Here is a 16,255-nt window from a genome sequence, read left to right as displayed (position 1 = left end):
ATTTTGCAGGATTGGTTTGTTTGTCCTTGTCCATTTGTCTGTTTGTTTAAGACTCTGCCATAGCAAGCCACTCCCTGGCAGGCCTGCTCCCTAGGAGAGCTTCTGTGCCCTCAACAGAGGTGCCTGGTCAGTGGACTGGTCAGCAGCCCGATCAGTAGCCTGGTAGGCGGACATCCCTCCTGGGGCCACTTGTGCCAAAAGAAGGTGAGAGGAGAGCTCAGCAATCTCACTTGTGTGTGCGCTCTCTCTCTCTCTCTCTCTCTCTCTCTCTCTCTCTCTCTCTCTCTCTCTCTCTCTCTCTCTCTCTCTCTCTCTTTCTCTCAAACCAAATTATTTTCAAGCTTCCCAACAGCCTATCCAGTTCCCAGACAAACTACTCCTGCCTGGGCATGCGGGCCCCAAATCTGCCTCTTTGCCTATTCAGCCCAGGTCCCATGCCGGGTTTCACACGCCCGCCCTCTCCACCAACTGCTGCCCACCCGGCTTGAGCCAAATGCACTTGGCTTTTCCTGGGACCCGGTGAAACCAGCACCTGCTCCTCCCCTGCTGGCCCCAAGTACTGCTTCTGACTCACTTAAAATAAGAGAAACGATTCATTTGGCTGTTGCTGCTGCTTGTCTCAAACTCTCACCACTATGGGTAATTCTGGTGGCATCCTGGCCCTGTCCTCAGACCTACACGCAGCCTTTCTAACGGGATGAATCCTCCCTCCACAGATGATGGGGTGGAAGCAGGAAAGCCAAGGAGGAAGGTCAGAAAGAGCCAAGGAGGCCAAGGGAGGAAGAAGAGCAAAGGGGGAAAGGCACAGGGAAGGAGATGCAGGCCCTGGTAGGACAGCCTACCAGTGAGGTCTATGGTGTGCTGTCAGAAATAAGAGGAACAATAACAGAGCAAATGCCAACAAGTAAAATAAAAATGGGGAGAAAAGGTTGCGAGTGACCTACCCGGAGTGTGGACAAAGTAAGCCAGATAAAGATCCAGTTCTTTGATTGTGACTCCAATGTGATGTGGCTGGACGCACAGGCCGGGGTTCGAGCACTGGGGCGACTTGTAGAGCCGCTCCCCATCAGTACTTTCCAGGGGGATCCCCTTAAACAAAATCACCATGACCAGGTCCAGCCGCCACACCTTGTCGGCCTGGCGCAGGCAGTCAATCCGCCGGATCTTGCCCTTCTGGTCAGGGTTGGAGAGCACACAGCAGGGGGGCTTCTTGCCCGTGATGGTCAGCACAAAGTCCTCACGGAACTCAGGCCGGATATCTTTGCGCAGCTTGGCCAGCAGCCGGGATGCCCACTTCTGCTTGATCTCAGGCTTCTCCCCCAGAAGCTCATCCTTCACGGCGCGCTCCTCATCCTTCGACATCCGCTTCTCGTGCTTCTTGAAGTACTTGCGCTTCCGCGCCTGCAGGTTGAACCAGGTGTAGGAGAAGGCGCGGACATGAGGCAGCAGGGCCTCGATGAACGGATGGAACTCATCCTGCAGGCGGCAAGCCGGGAGCATGCGGGGCGAGGGAGGACAGGGAGGTGGGGAAGACGGGGTGAGGGGGAAAGAGAAAGAGAAAAGCAGCGTTAAAAGGGGGCACTAGGAAAACCGCCTTCTCCTCCTCCTCCTCCTCCTCCTCCTCCTCCTCCTCCTCCTCCTCCTCCTCCTCCTCTTCCTCCTCTTCTTCCTCCTCCTCCCTCCCCTCAGCAATTTTCTCTTGCGATTGTTCTACAAAAGTGTGGTTTGAAGCCACCACCAGCTTCTCCAGCCACTTGCTCCCATCTCAGCCTCAGCAGCCAGACAGAGGCACAGGGAGCCTGTCCACACACCTATTCTCTCTCTCTCTCTCTCTCTCTCTCTCTCTCTCTCTCTCTCTCTCTCTCTCTCTCTCTCTCCCTCACACACACGCAGACGTTCTCTCTCTGTCTTTCTCTCTCTCTTACACACACACACACACACACACACACACACACACACACACTGGTGGTATCTCTGTCGCGCCCATGACATCTCCATGTTCTATTGCAGCCATGAGCGAGAGGTCAGCTCACCCCAGCACCGCGTCCATCTGCACAGACGCCTGTGGGTGCACACGCGGGGCATGCAGGGGTTCACCTCCTGTCCCGCCACCGGCTGATTTTTGGCTGCCCCAAAGAAAAGAGAAAATGACAACCACAAGCAAGCGTTCGATGGAGGAAACAGCTCTGGGTCCTCTCTTCCCAGGCTGTTTTCATTTTCTTTTCTCCCGATTCCCTTGGAACACCCACCCCAGCATTTTTTAATCAGACCTAAATCCTACATATGTCATTTTCAGCTTTGTTACCGGCACGCATATAATGTTAATCACAGTGATAATGAACAAAAACACTTCTTGTTAGCACAAATGCAGTGGTTGTCTCAGCCACGTGAGGGTTAAGAGATCCATGGGTCATCTTGCCACCCCTTCCCCAGCTCCCCCCAGACCCCTTCACCCTCTTTCCCACTCAGGTGACAGAGGGCTGGACACGCGGTTCATGAGGTTGGTTTTTTTTTTCTTTGGCTTGTTGGCTTGTTTGAAGTTTAAAATAATTGCTTTCTGTTTACAAAAATAAAACTGGAAAAAAAATTAAATAATTACCATTGATCTGACGCACCCGGCAAAGCGCAACGCCCGATTCTGAGATTCTGAACTGAACAGAGTTGTGAGTTGGGGGCGGTGGGGGAGGGGGAGGGGGAGGAGCAGGGGAGGAAGGTAAATGTTTTAAAGGGGGTTATTATTGGTGTTCTGGGGAATAGAGGCTGGGCTTGGGTGGATTCTCAAACCCTTCCCCCTCTGCCGCCCCCCCCCACTCCATTGCACAGAAGGGGGAAATTAATATTTTTTGAAAAGGAGCAAAAAGAAAGAAAGGTCAGGGCTAGCAAGCGGAGAGGGGAGTGAGCTGGTTGCCGCACACGCCAGGTAAACAAAAGCCAACAAAAAAATTTTTTTCAGTCTCTCCCCCTGAGCATCCTTTTTCAGTTTAGAAAAAAGAGAGAGAACAAAAATAGGCAAAATTTAAAAATTGAAACCCACCTTCCACCATCTTCTACATACACCATACACACACACACACACACACACACACACACACACACACACACACACACACACACACACACACACACACACACACACACCCCACTCCCAGCAAAAACAAAAACAAACACAAAAACCAGGAGGGAAAAAGCGGCAGCTGAAGAAAAAGGCTTTCGGCTGTGGCACGGCACAGGGGTGTAAACTTCGAGCTGCTTCCCTCCGCCCGACAGGAGGAAAAGGGGGAGCTCGCAGATTCCCCGGGAAAGAAGACGAGTTCTGACCGGCTGCAGACCGTTGCTGGCAAACGCAGAGAAGGAGAGAGGGAGAGAGGGAGAGAGGGAGGGAAGGAGGGGGAAATGAGAGATCGAGGATCCAAGGAGGATGTCGGTGGAATGGGTGTGTGTGTGTGTGTGTGTGTGTGTGTGTGTGTGTGTGTGTGTGTGTGTGTGTGTGTGTGTGTGTGTGTGTGTGTGTGTGTGTGTGTACCAATGCTGGTTGGATTAGGGGGTTAGTTGCTCCTTTTCTCTCTCTCTCAAACTCGCTCTCTCTCTCCCCTTTCATGCTCAATCCCCATCCATTTGCGTGTGCCAAGTCAGTTTAAAAAAAAAAGGAGAGGGAGAGAGAGAAGGAGAGAGGGAGAGGGAGAGAGGGAGTGAGGGAGAGAGAGAGACAGAAAGAGAGAGCGGGAGGGAGGGAGGGAGGGAAAGAGGGGGAGGGAGAGGGGGGAGGGAGGGGGAGAGAGAGCTAGCGCGCACAAGAAGGATCCACCTATTTGGCAGAGATGAGGGAGCGCAGCCAATGGCTGTGTCCAAGGGGAGGAGGGAGCCGGGGAGCCGGGGAGCCGGGAGGGCAGGGAGAGCCCCCGGCAGTTGGAGACTAAAAACAATTTGCCCAATCGACAAGTTCACGTCTAATGAACAAGTGAAGTCCAGCAGTTATGAATTTTTCATTCCAGGCTCCCACTAGTCCATTTGGCAGCAGCCACCCAACAAATTTGGGGGGATTGAAGCGGGGTGGGCGGGGGGGGGGAGAGACTGGGATGGGGGAAGACAGAATATTTTTTAAGCCAAAAAAATAAATAAATAAAGGCCTGGCTCGGGGGCGGGCGGGAGCCCCAGAAGGCCTTTGGGAAGCAGCTGCGCCTTCTCTCTGTGTTTTGGTTTCAGTCTTTCAGGCCCGAGCACTCTCTTTTTCTAGATCCAGCTCTTTTTTTTTTTTTTTTTTTTTTTTTACGGAGCACACAGGGGCCGGTGGAAGTCCCTCACCCTCCCCAACCAGGAGCCTGAGCCCTCGGCACCGGGAACAGAAGGAAGAGCGAGCTTGGGGGTAGTGTCCACACCAGCAGCACTTCCATGGCTGGGACTCTAGTGCCCACACAGACACCCCTGGGTTCCCCCCACCCTTGTCTGGCTCCCAACAGGCAGGACAGGGTTTGAGGGCTGGGGAGGGGGGAATACATCCACGGCCCCCTTCCCTTCTTCCCAACCCCCAGCGAGCTCAGCAGCAGCAGCAGCCTCCCTCGGCCCACACCCAGCCACACACACTCCATTAGTGGTGACGAGGGATGCCAACGCAACACAGCTCGGCTCGCAAAACGGCAACAGTTTATTAAAATAGCCTCCTGTCGCAGCACTCGGCTGAAGAGCACTACAGCAGTCCCAAACACCACAAGCCAGCCCAGGGGAAGCAGGAGTGGAGAAGCTGGACACCAGATCGGTGCTCACCAAGGCCGCACACCTCCCCAGCCCCGCCCCTACCGGGTCCTTCTTTTCCTAGCTCTGCCCTCTCCAATTGACCTGAATTAGCTTCTCACCTGTTCCCCCAGCCATTGGAGGCTGAAGGGTCCAAAGTGAAGGACAAGGTGCAAAAGCATAGTGAGATAGGAGAGGCAAGGAAGGGCAGGAAGAATCAGAAAGCTGAGGGAAACCTGAGGACAGCTACCCACTAGGGAGCGGGTCTTCAGCTTGTAGACATGAAAGATGGGCCTTGGGGAGGAGGAACCCCATCTTCTTGGCGGCTATCTCCAGTAAGGGCTGCTACGAGGGCAGCTACGACTTAGGCCTTAGAAAGCAGTAGGGAAGAGATAATTGGGAAATGAATGGTGGAGCAGAGAGGCGGACAGAAACACAGATGGGATCCCGATTTCGTTCTTCCTACAACTACAGCCGCCCTCTCCCCAGGCTCAACCTTCAGCTGGCAAAGGAAAAAGGTCACTGCTCACTCGGCCCCTTTCCTCCCCAAATGAAACCCTGCACTTCTAGCCGTCTGTTCAGAGGCAGAAAGGTTCCCGGAAAAGCGCCTGGGCTGTGCCCAAACAAAACACCCACCCTGGGCCTCGCTGGAGCCTAACAAAGGCAGAGGTGCCACTCAGTGCATGGACCCCGTGCTGACTGGCAACTCCAGTGGAGTAGGCTCCAGAAACACAGTCAGAGGGGACAGCGCAGGAGACAGGTTCCATTGCAGACGGGCCTCTTCCTCTTCGGGAGGTGTTCAATAATTCACATCCTATGAATAACCAACCGGCTTTGGTCCAATCAGCCAAAGATGTTGGCTTAGGATACAAGGTACTGAACTCTGTCCCTCTGCCTTGAGAAAGCAATCTGGCTTTCTAAAGTCAAGATGAGTCTGTAGCCAGGCCTGCATGGCCTTGCAGGCCTTTCATTCCAGCACTGAAGAGGCTGAGGCATAAGGATTGTAGGTTCAAGGTCAAGCCTGGCCTACAAAGTGAGACCCTATTTCAAAAAAAAAAATTAAGTTGTAAAAGCTGAAAGTGAGTTTATATTTGGCAGGAAATGGCTTTTTGGTATTCTGATTATACTAAATGTTAGAAAACAGCCAACGTGAACCTCCTGCCTGTCAAATCCTGGTGTGCTCCTTTCCACAGGCCTGCAAACAGGCTGAGTAGAGGGTAGAGGTGGGCTCCACGTGGCCGAATCTGGATCTCCAGGGAAAGATCTCTAGAGCCTTGGGAGACAGACCAAGGGCAGGGTTCACTTCCAGGGAAGGGTCAAAGGTCCTAGAGCAGAGATCCAATAGAGTAGCTAAGGGAAGCTCAAGAACTCCACAGACTTGTGCGCCACGTGCGCGCGCGCGCGCGCGCACACACACACACACACACACACACACACACACACACACACTCTGCAGGCCGTGGGGGTTGAGGACAGAGAGGGAAACAATCTTCAACTTGCTTCTCTAGCCAGTGGCCATAATCTTGAAAGTGGGCAAAGGACCCTTGGTCAGCCTCTCCCTCGAGCTGTTCACGGGAGGTCATCCAGGCCCACCTGACCAATGGAGACTCCCTCTCTTCCTGCCCTTCCTCTCTCCTTTCTTCCCTCCTCCCTGTAAGAATTGCCCAGATTCCATTAGAACCACTTCAAGCACAGCCCTAGGGCCCCCTCCCCCTGCCCCACAAGCGACTGGTGGCGGCCAGCAGCCCAGACAAGCCCTCTGGAGCCCCAGACAAAAGGGAACTATCCCCCTTTTGTTATGAGAGAGTGAAGGTTCCTGTTGGAAGATTACCTGTCCCAGTCCCAGCCTCCTTTCTTTCTCCCCTCCCACCTCCTCCAGGAGGTCTGATACCCAGCACCTGAGCCAAAACAGACAAGGCCCGGAATATTCAGTGTTTCTCCAGTTCTATCTGAGACACCAAGAGTGAGGGCTCAGGGGATGGAAGCAGCAAAGGAGAGAGCAGGTAGGCCACTGAGGAAAAGAGCACCGACCAGGGAAAAGGAAAAATCCAGAGCAGAAGGGCAGCCAGTGATACTGAGTGGTCAAAAAGGAAACTTAAGACAAGAGGAAAGAAGTAAAGGTAAATCAGGAAAAAGGTATTTTCTCCATGTGAAAGAAAACCCAAAAGACTAGATATATGACTTTTTAAATCCACAAAGGCTTTTGATTTAAGGAAAGGATTCTTTTCTGCCTTTGTAAAAGAAAGGCCTTTCCCTTGTCGTTAAGAATAGAAGATTTGGTGAAAAACAGCAAGCTTACACTGAACAAAAAACACACAAGCAAACAAAAAAACAACCTATCTAAATGAACACCCATGCAGGTTTCAGTCACCACTAGAAGAGATAGGTTTCAAAAAAAAAAAAAAAAAAAGACTAAGCAGGTGAGAGAGAAATATGGAGAGGCAAAGGCAGTCCTGGAGAAAGGGTTCAAGCTGGCTCAAAGCCTGGGGAGGAGAAGAGAAAAGGACAGAGAAAGGGTTCTGGGAGGGGGAGGAGAGGAAAAACTAAGGAAAACAACCACTTCTAATAGTGAAAAAGTGAATGTGTGGTTTTCAAAAATGCCACAAAACACAGTCCTGTCAACTGAGGCCTTGTGATTTATTTAAGGGAAATTAGGAAAACACAAGCCCAGTACCTCACTCCCTTGCAGTGTTAGAAATCCTTCAAGGAAACAATGATTGTCCCAGCCAGAGACAGGTTTTGCAAGTGGCCTTTACCAGCCCGTAGCTAGGAAGCTATGACTAGAAGCACAAGAAGCTGTGACTCCCAAGATGGGCCACTCTCAGGAGGTCTCTTTATCTTTAAAAACAAAATCCAAAATGCAGCAGGGATACTCAACAGACACTATGCTGAAAACGAACTATACAATATGTGGGTAGAGATAGGAGGGGAAAAACTGGGAGAGAGGGAGGGAAGGAATGACATTGTCTAGAAAGAAATGTACCTTTACCTAACTTATGTACCTGTAACCCCTCTGCACATCACCTTCATAATAACAAATTTTTTAAGTGTCATACTTATTCCTAGCCTGGGGGCTTTAGGGCTTAGCTGTTTTCTTTCAGATCCTAAACATGTAGGCCCTATACGGATTGAGTAACTGTACAACTACTGCAAATAACTGGCCAAATGTACACAGAAATTACCAATACTACAGCATGGATGCAGAGTAAATAAGAAAAGATACGGGAAATTTAAAAAGAATTAGCACTGTTCCTGGCATTTTAGAATTCAGCCTTGGTTTGAACCGAAACTGGCTAGCTTTACTGCCTGGCCCAGGCTCTCCGCTCCACGGGAGGCAACAAGAAGGCATGGGCCTCACCCACAGGCAGAGAACAGAATTATAGACTGCAGGACTTAGCTGCTAGCAAAAGGAAGGGACCTGGCTGCACATCCTGGAGATGGGTGGGGCATCTCTGGGGTGGGGGGAAGGGGACTATGGGAAGGGGACCTGCAGCCAGAGTGAAACCATCCAACTGTCTGGCAACACCAGGGATGGAAATCAGGAAAATGAACTTTGCCAGGAGGCTCAGATAATTTGAACAAAGCGGGTTTTGGGCTGATTTGGGCCTGTTTTCATCTCTCAGAAAGGAGGCCACAGGGCTTCTTAGAGAGCTTCCTGGGCTGGGCTGGCCGGGCTAGCCGGGCTGGCTGAATGGATTTGCCCTGAACCCCTGTGCTGGGTCCAGCATGGGGACCTATTTCAGAACCAGGCCACATGCTTCTCTCCAGTAAACCCCCCCTCCCCCCCCCCCCCCGCCTTTTCTCCTTCTTTCTACAAACCAGGAGCCGTGGCCTGGGATGGGGCCAAGGCGGCAGCCTCATTCTGGCTCTGTCGCTTCCCTGCTCCAGGCACATCTCCCCTCACCCTCTTGGCACAGAACGAGAGAGAGCTAGGGTGGGGATGGGGGTGTTGGGGAAGAGGATCTATTCTCCGAGTGAGACTGGAAATTGTTTACTTTCATCCTCTGTGGGGAATGGGAAACAAAACCCTAGTCTTTAATTCATTATTTAGCTAGAAACTTCCTTGTGTCACCAAATACAAGTAAAAGCCAGGGAGGCCAGAGCCCTCTCCCCTAGCTATGTAGTGATAGGACCCCCTGGACATCTGTCTGCAGGACAGATGACAGGCAAGGTTTTACGTGGGATGAGGGCAGTGTGGTTCTTCACTGGCCTGCAAAGTGTCACTGTAAAGTAGCCCAGGGCCCCAGGCAGAGAGAGGAAGGCCATAGACCAAGCTGTACAACTTTCGCTAAAGTAGAAGCAAGTGGAAAAGCTGACAAAGGACCAGGGGGAGAGAGACCCGCACATCATGCTGTGAGGTTTGTGCCCAGGCTCTGAGGAAATACCTGAGGGTTAACAGTCTGCGCTCAAAAGGTGAGCTAGGCCCACCTCAGCAGCGGCTTCTCTCTCTCTCTTTCTCTCTCTCTCTCTCCCTCCCTTCCTCCTTCCCTCCCTCCCTTCCTTCCTTCCTTCCTGAGGGTTGCAGCCAGGGATCAAAACTTCCAAAGTAGTTGCCCTCCCAGCCCCCCTTGCAAGAGCTCTACAGGAATCTGTCCCAACACCCCCTCACATTGTGGGTTCTACCTCCCCAGCACCAGAGAGAGGAAGAGACACCGTGAGAGAGGCAGGGCTTCTGGGAGGGTTTCCCGTGCCCAGCCTGCCCGCGGCACCCTCGGCCCAGAGGGAGCCTCTTTGGAGCAGTTGCTGCAGCAACAGCCGTGCTCAGAGCTGCGGGATTTTCATCACCCCAGTTCTGGGGAAGCTGGGCCAGCCTTTGCCCAGTCTAGGCAAGTAGCTTCCCCCAAACACACCGTTTTAGAAGTCAAAAGGAGGCTTTTAAACTCTGGTAAGACGTTGCTTTCCCAATTACTTTATGATCAGGATCACCGCCAAGGAAAGCGGAGAATCCTCCTTTCCCTGAGGCCTGGCCCCCCGCAAGGGCTCGGCTGGCACTGGGGTTTGGAGTAGCTCGGACTGTGCCCACCCTCGGCCCGCGCTCACTCCCAGCTCCCTTTCTTTCTCACCCTCTCTCCCCCTCTGCGTCCTCCAGCTCCAACACAAACTGTTTGCACGGGAAGTCTCCCTCGATGACCCGATTCAGCACACACAAGAGAAAACTGTGGGCGACAGACCCAACGTCCTAACGAACTTGAGTTAATTAATGCTAAGGAAGAAAAGAGGCGCCCTCGCTCTGTTGAATCACGGTTCACTAGCCCTTTCAGTTTGCTGTGGGTGGAGGAAAAAAAAGAGAGGCTTTTTGGTTCAAATATTTTTGGGGGGCGAAGAGAAAACAAAAACACGGCAGAAGGGCCGTAGAGGGCGATGCTGTGGGTACCTGCCCTGCTGGAGGAGCAGAGGGAGAGGACGGAGCCAGGCCAGGGCTACCCAGGCAGCTTGAATCCTCCCCTGTGCTTTTGGCCTGGGCAGTTCTGGGAAGACAGGGAAGGGGGAAGGCAAAGGGAGAGATTTGCAATGTTTCATAGGCCTGCTCAAATAAACTCCTCCAAAAATTATACTGTCAGACTAGAAGATGCATTTTTTTCAAAGTCCAAACCCAACAACTCCATTTGAACAGAGTCGTGAAAATGTTTTAACAGTGCAGAAAACTGAAGTATGGATGGCAAGCGTACAGAAAATTTAAGTGTGCAGGAAAAAAAAAAAGAAGAAGAAGAGGTGGCAATAGGAAGGGGGGCAGGGAGAACAGCTGCAGTTTTGCTTTCCAGATGTTGACAGCAAAATGTAATTGGCAAGTAACTCACTCCTTACCATGCTTATCCTTTGGTCCTGTAGTGTTAAAATCCTGTCTCTACACCTTACTCTGTAAGATTTGCAGGCACTCCACGCACACACACACAAGGCCTAGTCCAGTGGCTTCAAGAGAACACACACCTGCGACCTTTTTTTTTTTTTTTTTTTTTTTTTTTTTTAATCAGCCCACTCATTTTTACAAGCTCTCCTACCATTCCTACTGGGGAGGACTGAGCAAGGCAAGCTATAGGGCATTTTTTAATTTAAAATTTTATGATCATTTTTGTAATGTGCAGCCTTTTCTTTACCTTTGACTTTGATGCTGGGGTGGAGGCTTTCCTTGTTTAAGAAAATAAACTTTGTCACCAAAGCCTGGCATGAATAAAGAAGGAGAATGCACACATTGTAAGGATACCACTAGCTCAGTTCACGTCCACAAAGAGAACACACCCATGTTAACTCCACCCAGATGAAGGAATAAACATTTTCAGTACCGCTGAACAGGCCTTTAAAATTTTAAACTATAGAGTTCCCATAATTCATATGCCTTAAAAATAGCTTCTGTGAACACCAGGGATGGCGCATCAAATGTGAGCACCTAGGTGCTCACACGTGTTGGCCAACTGAGCGGGTTTCTTGTGAGGAGTGAGCTGTGTGAAACAGCTCTTTTAGTCCTCATGGCAGCAGAGTGGGTGCCTGCAACTCGGATCCCATCCACAGGGCAACCAACTGTGCAGCAGGGGTTCAGCAGACTGGGGGGGGGGGAAACTGGAGGGGAAGACAGACAGGACCCCCAGAGCTGAAAGCCAACAGCCCGGTGACTGGATTGGGGTGGGGGGGAGCCAGAGCCGGCTTCTTCTCCCACTTTGCAGGCCCTAGGCAGGGACTGGAAGCCCTCAGTGTATTGACCTGGAGGGAAAGGGGATGGCAGAGCCAGGGGTTCCACAAGCAAGACTTGGTACTATTAGGGCTGGCTGCCCCCTCCTCTCAGATCCCAGTGGGGAGGTGAGAGGGAGAGGGGCTGAGAGAGAAGTGGGCAGAGAGAGAAGCAGACGGAAGCAAGCTAGGCCCTCGGGTCTTGGGGGAAGAGGGAGGCCAGAACTTCGCGTGCTGTCTACCCCTTCCCACTCCAGCCTCAGCTCCCGCTCCCTCACTTTCACTAGCACTAAATTTACTTCATAATTTTAAAATTAATTTTTTTAAAAGCAGGAAAAAGCACTGAAGGCAAATACCTCCCACAATATCTCTCCAAGGAGGAAAAAAAAAAGTTTCTACTTATGTAAAAAAAAAAAAAAATGCAAGGGATCTCTGAAAAGTCTGAGCACCAAATAACCAGGAAAATGAGAGAAACACATTTAATTAAAAACACCTGAAGCAAATAAATAAATAACTCCCCCTGCTGTTTGTAGGCACTGCGAAGCCACTGGCGCCTGAGGGGACAGCCCCTGGCCCTCTTAGGGACCACTTTGCCCTTTTCCTTTCTCATAGGGAACTTTCTTCATCTCCCAAGACCACCTTCCTTCCAAGAGAAAGGCCCAAGCCAGCCACCTTGTGCCCCAGCAGCCCGGCTCAAACCTCTGCAGTGGGGATAAAGAACCCCTACCCCAACACCTGCCCCCCGCAGCGCCCAGCCAACACAGCCGGCCGAACTCTGCTCTTCCTCCCTCACATTCAAGCTCTGCAGGCAGCAGTATGGGCACTTCCCAGGGGCTGGATGCCAGGTTCAGCCGCTCTGTCCCCTACCAAGGGCACCGGACTGCCAAGGCGGGCTTCGGCTTCGGCTCCCAGACACATTTTCTTTTCCAATTGCATATGGGAGTAAGAAAAAAATTCAGTTTATTTTAAAATATGGCAAGGGATCTGAACCCCTGGATCCCAGATGGACGACCTTTATGAATACTTGGTCTTTTGCACGTGAGTGTGCTGGACAAGCAGCCAGGCTGCTTCTTCCGTACACCCGGGTTTGACTCTAATACCAGCCCGCAGCCTGGGACATATGCCTTTGGTTGGCATCGGGGGTACAAGAGCCCAGTTCCTTCCTTCCTTCCTTCCTTTCTTTCTTCCTTCCTAAAATCACTCTAGTGCAAAGCAGACAGTGGGTCAGAGCCGAGGCAGGGGGAAAAAGAACTGTCTGCCTGCTGGCCGCAAGTTTTCTGGCTGTGCCAGTTTGGGGATTTGCGAATTAGACCGGAGCAAAGGAAAAGGCAAGAGGGGAGGGAAAAAAAAAAGCCCGCATTAAAACTAACCAGTTCTGCCGAGCTTTCTGCCTTTAAATAAGACAATGCTGAATGGAGAAGAGAGGAGAGACGAGTTATTTCTCACTCTTTAATTACCCCCAATGCTTAGCATTATTTAAAAAAAAAAAACCACACACATTAGCCAATGATATATTCTAACCCTCAACAAAGCTAGTATTTTTCTCTGATTACAGATTTTGCCGTGGCAAACCCGGGCTCTGACGACAGAGGCAGTGCAGAAGCGCGCTCCTAAATGAGACACAATTTTAATAAAATCATAATAACTCCTTGCCGTTTCTCTAGTGTCTTTTCATTCAGCGAACCCAGGTGCCTCTTGCCGCATTCTCCTAGGGATTCAGCCATCAAAAACTTAATCTGGGACAGGAGACATTCACCAACTAGCTCTGTGGAGTGTCACCCGCATGCGGTTATTTTTTTTATAAGCCTGTTTTACCATTCAGCCTCTCTCTCATATGCTTAAAAATGAGTAATAAAACTTTAAATTTCAAGATGTTTTTAAAGAAGTCGGGAAAGTCATGCAGCAAGAGAAGAAAAGCATTGTCGGGGTTAGAGAATTTGAGGTGATGTGGGAGGGGGAATCTGAAGCTGGTTTTAGGGTTCAGGATGTAAAGTTCAGGGTCAGCCACAGCCCACAGCCCTGGGTCTCCCCCACTGGGTGCAGTTGGTTCAGGTTGAGTCATGTACACGAGGAAAAAGAAATGGACCTAACACCATCAACGCGTATTAAAGTAATTGGGGTGGTTAGAAGCTAGTTTATGACTGCTTCCTGAGAGGATGGGGAGACAGGAGGCCCTGGGGCACTTTCTCTGAATGCCCTGGGGTAGCTTTGGTTCTGGGGAGGAGGAGGAGGAGAAGGAGGGACCTTGGCCAACATTAGCTTCCTCCTCCAACAGGTTTAGTTGGCCTGAGATCGGGGGCACTGGCTTCTTTTTCCATTTTCCCTCCTTTCTCTGCTTGCCCAGAAAGTCCAGCAGCAGCCCTTGCTAGCAGCCACCGGTGGGGAGCCCCGAATACAAAAAGAAAAAAAATTCACCCCACGAGGCGGTGTTGATGGTAAAAGATTTGGGGTTTGTTTTTTATTTTATTTTTATTTTTACAGGCTGCGCAACTCCTGCACCGCCTGAAGGCAGGAGAGAGGGAAGTGCATTTTCTCCCACTGAGTCACACCTCACCCCACCCCCCACTTCACTGGAGGCCAAATGCCCCTAAACCCGGCCAACTCTCGAAATTAAAAAAGAAAAAAAAACAATAACCACCCTGGTAACCCCCTCCCCACGCCACTATTCCCTTAAAAGAGGCAGCTTTAGAACAGTTGGGGGTTTTGGGGGGTGTTCCTAAGGAAGCCTGGGGTGCAGAGGTGAGGACTGGATCAGGATGTCGCCCCCCCCACAACGCTGCCGTCAGATCTGGGGGCCGTGAACGCCCCCCCCGCCTTACAAAAGAAAACAACAACAACAACACCCGCAGGCCACCGAAGAGTAACAGTAACTGCCCAGGCTGCATGCCCGCCCAAAGCCTGCGCCTGCGTTCTCCACCGGCCGCGGCGGCCTCGCTCCCCGCCGCCTCCTCCCCTCCGCGCACCTGGGGGACCCGAACTCAGTTGAGCCTCCTTGTACACAGTCGGGGCAGCCTGGGGTCACTTTGGGGGAGCCCGACGGGAGGGAGCCGCGCCATCCTGAGGCGGCGGTGCGCCTGCGCAGTGCGACGCGCAGCCAAGGGCCCAGACCCCCGGCGGCGGCGGACGGAGGGCTGGGTCATTCTAGAACTTCTTGGAACACCAAGAGTCCAAGTCCTCCCTCCCCCCTCCCCCCCGTCGCTGCTCCCTGCTTCCAACTCGCACCCCGGTGCCCCTCACCTGCCCTCGACGGCGGCGGCCCACCCAGCTCCTCAAGCGGTCCTGAGGGCAGCGCCCCTCGTGCGCCGTCCGCGCGCCACAGGCGCTTCTCACATCCGGGACTTCGACGCACCGCTTCCCGCCTTTTTTGCCGCCGCGCATGCGCTTACCACGCGGGGCGTTGCGCGAGGCCCGTTCGGCCCCGACCCCCGGCCCGGGTGGCCCGCGCGTTCCCCGGGCTCCGCTCCCCGCTCCCGCCCCGAGGTGCGCACGGCGGGCGGCGCCTGGCGGGGGGAGGCGCACCGCCTGGTGGGTGCCTGGGCCCGCCGGAGGCCTTCCCACGACCCGCGGCCTGGGGTGCTATCCCCTGAGCCTTTTGTGATTTTGCGTTTTCCTCCTCGAGGCTGGCGTTCACCCCACTTGAGCCACAGCTCCACTTCCCGCTTCTTTGGTGCGTGCACTGGAGATACAGGGTCTCACGGACTCTCCTGCCCGGGCCGGCTTCCACCTGCGATCCTCGGGTCCCGGCCTCCGGAGGAGTAGCCGGGATAACAGCAGGCGCCCGGCTCGGGGCCGCGGCTCCGGCGGGGGCGGGGGCGCGCGCCAGGGGCCGGGCGGGCGGGCGAGGCCCGGGGCGGGCGGCCGTCGGGGGGGGCAGGGGGGGCGCGCGGCCACCTAGGCCGGGACGGGGTTTTCTGATCGACGCGGGGCGGGAGGAGTCTGACTCCCCCCACCCCCCAAGCCGGTTTTGACAGCGAAGTGCTACGATCGATCTGGGGACACTGGGGACCTCTGGGCGAGTGCTGGGGCGCCCCCTCTCCGTCCCTCCAAGGGACCCGTTCGGATCGCTATAGCCGGGACGGGGTGGGGGGAAGTCAGGGAGGACAACACGAAAACTGGGGGTGGGGGGGCACTAAATAGCCTCTTTGTGGAGAATTGCCCGCGGTCACTAAGGATTAATTTAAGCAGCAGCGACAGCAAAACACACACACACGAAAAGCAACGACGTGTCTCGCCACCCACCCGCACCCCCCCCCCTCCAGACTGCGTTCCCTCAAGGCTGCAGACCTGGACAGTGCAGCTCAGCCCTTCCTGGGATGGGGTCCCCAGGGGTCTTAAAAAACAAAACAAACCCCAAACTGCCTTTTGTTAGGGTAGCCTGTGATCGTAGCTATTCAGGAGGCTGAGATCTGAAGATGAAAGTTCAAAGCCAGTTCTGGGGGAAGGAAAATCCACAAGGCTTATCTCCAATTAACCAGTAAAGAAAAAAAAAAAGGAAAAAGCCAGGTGTGGAGCTATGGATCTACATCCTGAGTGGAAACGGGAAACTGAGAGTGCCCAGGCCTTGAGTTCAAGACCCAGGAGGTGTGCCCCGCTGGCACTTGCACACACACACACACACACACACACACACACACACGTGCCTGCCCTCCCTGCTCATTGCTTTTTTTTTTTTTTAAAGATTTTGAACGTTTGCTGCATAGTTTAGTGGGGTCTGCAAAATCCAAGTACAAAAGCAGAGCCGAAGGTCAAGGAAAACACATATATATTCTTTATAGAGAATCTCAAATGTAAATAGCACGGGAGGCACCAGTGGGCAGCAGCCGTTCTGGGGTGCTTCACCTATGCCCCCAAGGGCATTTAGAGA

General features: G+C 52.8%; 1 protein-coding gene across 7 annotated transcripts in view; it reads right to left on the bottom strand.

Annotated features, from left to right (window-relative positions):
- Positions 1 to 16,255, bottom strand: part of LOC138808796 (nuclear factor 1 X-type) — a 95,022-nt gene that overhangs the window by 63,696 nt on the left and 15,071 nt on the right. For 4 of the 7 annotated variants that reach the window (XM_069994999.1, XM_069995003.1, XM_069995006.1 and 1 more), the window contains exon 2: positions 945 to 1,476. In XM_069994999.1, coding sequence (XP_069851100.1) covers positions 945 to 1,476 — 532 coding nt within the window. Of the gene's footprint in view, positions 1 to 944; positions 1,477 to 2,033; positions 2,117 to 2,599; positions 3,646 to 10,533; positions 10,552 to 16,255 lie in introns of those variants that run through there. The other 3 variants (XM_069995002.1, XM_069995001.1, XM_069995004.1) reach the window with 3 other exon arrangements.

The sequence above is a fragment of the Dipodomys merriami genome, unplaced genomic scaffold, assembly GCF_024711535.1.
Source record: "Dipodomys merriami isolate MVZ:Mamm:240054 unplaced genomic scaffold, mDipMer1.0.p SCAF_477, whole genome shotgun sequence".
Lineage (NCBI taxonomy): Eukaryota > Metazoa > Chordata > Mammalia > Rodentia > Heteromyidae > Dipodomys > Dipodomys merriami.
This window is presented reverse-complemented; position numbering and strand designations above follow the sequence as displayed.